Source organism: Brassica napus, chromosome A9 (genome assembly GCF_020379485.1).
Source record: "Brassica napus cultivar Da-Ae chromosome A9, Da-Ae, whole genome shotgun sequence".
NCBI classification, from domain to species: Eukaryota; Viridiplantae; Streptophyta; class Magnoliopsida; order Brassicales; family Brassicaceae; genus Brassica; species Brassica napus.
Genome location: NC_063442.1, coordinates 25,988,907 through 25,996,789, shown reverse-complemented (window position 1 = coordinate 25,996,789; position 7,883 = coordinate 25,988,907). Strand labels below are relative to the sequence as shown.

Sequence of the window (7,883 nt, the reverse complement as noted above, 5' to 3'; positions counted from 1 at the left end):
CAATGCTCTTAACCGTTTGATGTGACTGCGGATAATAAAAGTGGACACGGTCTTTACCAAGTTCTGATAAAGGATCTCAAAGCATAAGAGTACTAGATGCTTCAATTATTTAACCAACTTGGTAACTTCTTTTTCTCTTCCACAGATTATTTTCATTTACATAAAGTGGAAATTAAAAGGAAGAGACCAATGATTATGCTCTCCACCATTTCAGAACTCAAAATACCTATATCACAAGTGATCTAAGTAGGACGATCCTCTAAATCTTCAAAAGAGTAAATTATCTTACAAGTTTTTGAAATAATTATAACGTCCGACCGCCCACGGTTAATGGGCCACCCACGCCCGCTCTCTCGCTCTTTCGGGATGTTACAATAATACTTTAAGCTATGTTATATTCGTAGATACATATCTCACATGCCATCTCATATCATTTGCTACACAGCTGTGCATGGGAAACACTTTGCTTCCTCAAGAAAAAAAACATTTTTTTTTTGCCAAGGACAAAAAAAAAACATTTCTTCACATCATATAAAATAGTAATTAGATTTGTTGATCTGGCAGTGTGAATGACCATTAGCAAAAACTCAAAAATGTCCATTGCAGCGACAGTTTAATGATTCTTTGCAGTGTGACTCATGTCTTTCGACTCGTCATATCTTGTAGGAGTACATGAAAAAGTTGCAGCATGCCCACGACACAAAAACCAACCATTCAAAAAAAGGCCAGATTCTTGTGATAGTCTGAGAATCTTATACCACTATTCCTGTGTAACCACCAGAGACATATATATGCGATAACACTGATTTTTGTAAATATATCTGTCTTATCCGGCCGACTTAATCAAGTAGACTGTAAGTTCGTTTTCATATAGGAAATCTTTAGTGTCTGGTTAAAATATATGGATAGAGACATATAGAAGGATCAGGCTTAACCTCTAGTGAATTCTCCATCGTCTATATAGAAGACAAGTATCTTCGCACGTTGTTCTTGTTGTTATATCTACAAAACGGGTTACATTTTCAGACAAAAGTTGACATTAGAGGCATCTTTTCCAACGTCACATTTATATACTAAATGCTCTATTTTTTTTTTCTTACACATTTTTTTATACAGAAAAATTATAGTAAGACCTTTGGTGCATTTAATTTCGAGAACTTGATTCGAACCTAGATCCAAGAAGACTAGACAAGAGGAAGCAATTTAAGAATACTTAAGAAATTAGAATTTTATTTTATCATTGTTTCTTGATGTGTCGAAATTCGAGAGTATAGAGACATTTTGGAAGTTTTTTGTTTGGTAATTGAAATGATAACGAATAAAAAAATTCAATATTTGCTAGTATACTTAATAACTAATTATTATTTATCTGGGTTTTGTGAAATTACATAAACACAAGTATATATATTTATATATCTTATCAAAACAGAAATACTATATGAAATTAATCTTACATTTATGTGATATTTTATAGAAAATTCAATTGATTTTAAAAACTTTAATTAAAGATAATTTGACCATTACTTATAAATTAAACGATTTCTGCATAAAAGAATGTACCACTACAAATGAGATAATTTTACCATTCAATAATATTTTAAATGTTTCTATATTTCCTATTTATTATAACAGATTTTCGGATTTTTAAAATTTTAATTAAATTTATAATTTTTCTTAAAATATTATAATTAAATATTAATTCAGTTTTAGATTTAGAAACTATAACATTAAAAATTCTAAAATATTATAAATAAATATTAATTCAGTTTTAGTTTTAAAACGAAAATTAAAATTTGTAGAATATTTACATTATCAAATAGGTAATTATACTATCTTTAACTATCATTTATTAAATTTTAACAATTAAATATTATAATAAAGATTTTTTTTAAAAATAGGTGTATTATATTTTAACAATTTTAAAACCGTTAAAACGACCTCTAAACAACAAAGACCAAAGATCCGGAAAAGTAGAGCACAAGAGTACTCAAAACTTGAACCACCAAAAAAATATCCAGACTACTAAACATTAGAGAAAGATTACGAGTGGAAAGATTCGCCAAAAAAGTTATTGAACATTAGAAAGGAGTTCGTGCTGAGCCAGTCATAGAAATTGTTGTTGCAGTTAGCCGCTATCAGATATCACTTTCACACACTCGTCATCACCATCAAAACAATGATCTTACTCAACAAGCCCAACAGTTTAAGCACCTCTAACCCCTCTCACTGCTATACACCACCCTTCAACTCACTACCTGCTCCCTGTTTCGATGAGAATTGAGAACCAATCAAAGAATAAGCTACATTCACAAACAGGAAAGTGAAAACCACAACCCTTGAAAAAAATGATGAGACCTATTTTCAATAAAACTAGACATGCATAAATACAGAGATTCACACACTGCCTAGACAGAGCCGAGATGAGAAGAAGCCCTAATCCACCACACCAATTGTTCTCAAAACAAATTCAAAACAACAAATGAACCACCGGCGAAAAAGAAAAGAAATAGAAAAACAACCTTTTAGACCATCTTTAATGAGATTCTATTTTTTTTTCTATAATTTATACCAAAATAGAGTAACTCTATTATATCGTAACGTTTGTTCTAACGGTGTTACTCTATAATAGAGTTATTGTATTGTTACTCTACTATTGGCATTGCCTCTGCGCAAGCGTGGAGTTGTGGACAAAGTTCTTGTTTCATCTCAATATTTGTTAGGGTTATTGTAGCTGTAAATTTTGCGTTTTGGGTTGATTATTGTTTTTCAAGTTTTTTTATTGTTATAGGGTTAGAGTTGTGATGATGAACTGTGTATGCATTGTTCTCCATTCATGAAGGTATAAACTGTGTTAGTAATGTGATTGATATAGTACATGGTGTTGATTGTTGTGTCACTAAGACTTATTGTTTGTTTGTGTTTTTAATTTGTTATTTGTATTGTTGAAATTACATAAATTATATTAAGGCTATTGAGAGTACTTTTTGTTTATGGATATTTTTTCTCCAGTTTAGTTGTGTAAGTTGTGTGTATTAAGTAATAATTTTTTTATTCTTATTATGTTGGTTATATGTTTTTTTTATTTTTAAACTTGTTGCTTTTACCAGACCTTTAAAACAAATACATGAAGACTTGTAGAAATAATTATAAAATGAGTGACAGTTAGTATTTGGGCCTTAATGGATTTTAAACGAATATATCTATTTCTCATAAGAAGACAATAGCATTGGCCTGTTGACATTGATCATGTAAGCTATTTTCAAAAGACAAGAGGAGTGAGCTGGTGGAGATGTTGTTGCCGCCTTTGTGTCTGTTGGGATTGTCTCTTGTATCTCATGGTGTGGCTGTGTTTGTTTCTCTTTTATTTGATGGATAATATGTAAACAAAAATCATTGTTAGCTGTATTTATCAGAGTTTGCAACTTACTCTGTTTTTTGTTTAGGTAATTTCACTGATCTTGGTTGTCGTCTTCGTCTTCTTCGTAAGCATCTGTGAAAGTAAGTTTGTAAATTGTTAAATAACTGGCCGTGTAGTTGTAGTTTTCTAGCTGGCTCAATATATGTGTCGTTGAGTTTTAGTTGAGTTGATTAGTTTGGTATATTTGTAAGATTAGACAAAAAGAAAGAAGATCATTAATGATTCGTCTTTTTTGGGATTCTAGTTTTTAGTGTTTTGATTGTTTGGGTTATTGTAGTTTCTTTTAAGCTGTAAAATAAATATTTGTGTAAAATTAGATTGATAAGTAAGGGAGATAAATAGACGACCATAAATTTTGAGTAGGAGATATTTTTGATTATTGATGTTAGCACAATATAGATAGTAATATAAAGGAAATTATGTGTTGATTGTTTCTTACGGATCAATGAAGAGACGGATAACGACTCGAGTTATTTCTTTGGTGAGGTAAGAGCCCGGGACAGAACGGTTTTATCCAGGGGACGGATAACGACTCGTTCACCGGGATGAGTTTAACCTGAAAAATTATAATATTCACTTGTATAATATTTTTCAACAAAGAATCAGGAAATCAATTAAAACAATTAGTTAAATGAGTTTGATATATCGAAGATAACTTACCTTTTCATCAAGGAAGAGAACCGTGATTCCTACAAACTCCCTGTCTTTCTTGAAGTTCAGGGAATGTCAGAAGCGGAGGAAGCCAAAGGCTATGCTCTGACTACTACAACCAAGACGGAAAAACTCGAAGGTTGAGTTACGGACGCCGGTTTGAGGAATTGGAGAGGCAGAGAGAAACATTTTTTTAGAAGATGGTTAAAGCTAAGAGGAATCAATGAGTTTTGTGGAGATGCAGATTGGATTCATCAAAGATGAGAATCATATACAGTATAACCTCTTTAAATTAATACTTTATTTTTTTTTGAATTATACAGAGGTATTCTGGCCCCATAGAAGTGATCCAGACTAGTCACGTGTTGGCACGTGTCGGTCTTCTATCCCTGGCGATGCCGAAATGTTAATTCCCCAGTGGCCGGGATTCGAACCCAGGTGGTGGTACTCACAGCTGTAAGCCCTTTAAAAATTAATATACACTAAAAGTCTCTATAAAATAATATAATTTTATAGTCCTAAATTGAGTTTTTGGTTCAATTAGTATATCGATAAATTAATATATTTATAAATTAATAAAAAAATTATAGTTTTGGTGTATTCCCAACATTATTAATTTATAAAGGTTTCACTGTATATAGGGTTTACAGAGGGGCTACAAATCATGAACATTTACGATCAAGCGATTTAAGATGGGGACATGAAGAGTTCACCGGTGAAAAAAATAGATTACGAACATACACACGGCGCAACTCTGTAACTCAGACTTGTTTGAGACAATGATGAAAAGAACCCAAACTCATGCTAAACGACAACAGTTTATAATATGGGAAAACTATAATTGTTGCAAACTTGAGCTTTTTTCATATAACAAGATGAATCCTATTTAAAAATAAAACTCATAATACACTAGTAGGTCCGATCCTCAGAGGAAGCCGACGAAGTAAGGGCTTCCAACTTTCATAAATATATATTAGGTTCGGCCATCAATGTACAAAGTATCATTTAGCTTAGTGTTATAAATGTTGATGTTTATATCTCAATAACCCGGATTCGAACCATGAGCTTGACACTTTTTCACACTTCTTAAAGTGGGGCCCACAAAATGCTGACGTGGCACACTGGGGAGTGATCAAAAACTCAACTTTTATAATATAGATTATAGAGTGAAATATAGAGGAATGTCACTTTTGAACTCAAAATATATAATAAAACATGATATTTCTCTATATTTTAGTATACACCATTGGAGCAAAAATTATACTATAATAAAATTATTCTATTTTAACGTGAATTATAGAAGAAGAAAAATATAATCTCATTGGAGATGATCTTACAGCTTCCATGAAAATGTTGGGAACCAAAAAGATGGAGACGAGAGTTGACAGCAAAAATCTTATTTTAATGAAATGGTGAAAAATGTTACAAAAAAAATGGAGAGAAAAGTAAAAAAATAAATTAATAATAATTTTTCACGATTTTAAAATGTAGATAAAAAGTTAAATAAATTATTATTTCACATAACATACCTACGATAAAGTTTCGTTGCACCCACCAATTCAGCGAAACAAATGCAAAGGAAAACATAACACTGAATTATAAATTTATAAAAATTAGTTCAAAAGAAAAAAAACACTGCACTAAAAATGAACCTTTAAATTTGGAATTGAATTTTCTCAAAATAGTTGGAATTAAATATACTTAAACAGGTGTACCAAGAGGTGTCAAAGGAAGAAAAAACAACAACCAAAGAAGGATCTGATTCTTGTAATAGTCCCTTTTTGGCCACTGAATAGAAGACCCAACACATAGCAGTGGAGCTATATTATAAGTTTTTCCTTTTTGCTAATTTCAGAAAATGAGAATATCATATTATAAAATAAAATAAATTTCTTCTTGTTTCTTTTATTAGTTTATTCTCTTGTTTTTTAAAAAAATGTATTATATATTATTCTCCATGTTTGTGCATTATGTTTCTCTTGACCTTTCTATATACAAAATGAAAACGATATACTAATTAAGAGTCCGATTTAACTATTTAGTACTTTATTTTTTTAAAAGTTTTATGCTTTAATTTCAGAGGAAAAATTATGAAACTTTTGTTTTCACTTTTTAACTTTTTTTTGAAATATTTTTATTATAATTTTGAAGTACACATGTATATGAAATGCCTTAAGAAATAATTCTATCTGCTATAAGAAATTACGACTGTCAGAATTTATCTCTATTTACGACAATGAACATTTTATTTATCTCGTGTTGAAGATTAATTTTGAAAATTTTCTAAAGCTATTTCTACTAGTTTACAAAATTCAGATTGTTTGGAATTTGAATCGAACCGTAAATAAATTCACGCAAAACATTAACCAAAATATATGTTAATCGCTAGACTTAAAAAAATTTCACTTCGTTTTGTTCACAATAAAAAGTTTATAGCATCAGTTTTGCATATGTTTATGCAATTATTGTCTCGCGAGCTGAGGTTGTAGTCATTTTCTATATCCTAGGGTCAAAGCTTTGTACAGAATAAACTTATTGAAAACACATTTTTATCACTGTTACTTGTCTAAAGATCGCGTCGCGTCTACAAGCACTGTTTTCCTTCTTTTTTTTTTGTTATTCCTTAAGAATATTCAAAAAATGAAAAACCGGTCATATTTTGATTTAAAAAAAACCGGTCATATTACATAAAATGATGATATAAAGATTAAGAATTAAGATAATTGGAAAAAGGATATTTACTTATGATATAAAATGATAGTTAGAATACGATTCTCCTCATCTTAGTGTTCTCATGTGGAAAGTTCTCGGATATAAATTGAGATTCTATTATTTGTAATGCATCTCATTCTATAAGTAACCCACTTGCTTATAAATAACTTTGCATGAATGCAACAAGAATCCGAATATAGACACACTTTAATTTGAATATTAAAAGATGCTGGAATTGTTATATTTTCTCGTCGTCAAATATGAAAGCAACTACGCTAGGTTTTTAACAAAAAAAAAAGAAAAAAAAAAACTAAGCTAGCTTACTATGTAAGGCGTATAACACATAACTAGATTTGATCTACGCTTCTAAAGCGCAAGATTTATTCTGTTAATTTTTAGTTGTTATACTGATTCTTAATTTTATAAAATATAGAAATGGTTGAGTTCCGAAAAAATGGTTTATTAAAATCGAAGACTAACAATATGTATAATTGATTTGAAATGGAGTTATTGTAAGTGGTTATAATATCGTAAAAGAAATTTTGAATTGTAAATGGTTATAATATTGTAAAATAAAAAGTTTCATAAAAATAATCCAAATAAATTTCATTACGATTTTTAATACCAAATTTTTTTTGTTACCCAGTTTAATACCAAATTAATAGTTTTATTCATTTTAATACACTTATTTTAAAATTATACTCATATTAATATCCAAACTATGTTTTTAATCAAAATAATAGGATTCATTTTAAAAACAAATCTCTAAAGAAAAATTGCCACAAATACCACATTCATAGTACCACTTTTTCATGTCTACATTAATCATTTTTACCATCACTTTTAATGAAAGATAAAATACACTTATACCCCTAGAGTTAACTAATCTAGACTTAGAGTTTAGAGTTGAAGGGTGGGACAGAGTTTTTGGAATATGAAATTTATGATTCTAATAAATATATAAACAAATGCTTAAAAATATAAAAAAAATTGAAAAATGGTTTCAAACATAGTTTTCAATTTTCAAAAATAATATTTCGAAAAAAAATTAAAAAAAAAAGAATTTATAAAAAAGTTTTAATTTGAAAAAGTATAATTCGAA

The 7,883-nt window shown here is 29.4% G+C and overlaps 1 protein-coding gene across 1 annotated transcript; it reads left to right on the top strand.

Moving 5' to 3' along the window:
• Nucleotides 1-638: 638 nt before the first annotated feature.
• LOC125577601 (defensin-like protein 316) lies at nt 639-1,668 on the top strand. Its single transcript, XM_048739060.1, is given in 2 exon segments — nt 639-784; nt 786-1,668. Coding segments are annotated over 2 exon segments (204 nt in total). The 3' UTR covers nt 844-1,668.
• Nucleotides 1,669-7,883: the final 6,215 nt, after the last annotated feature.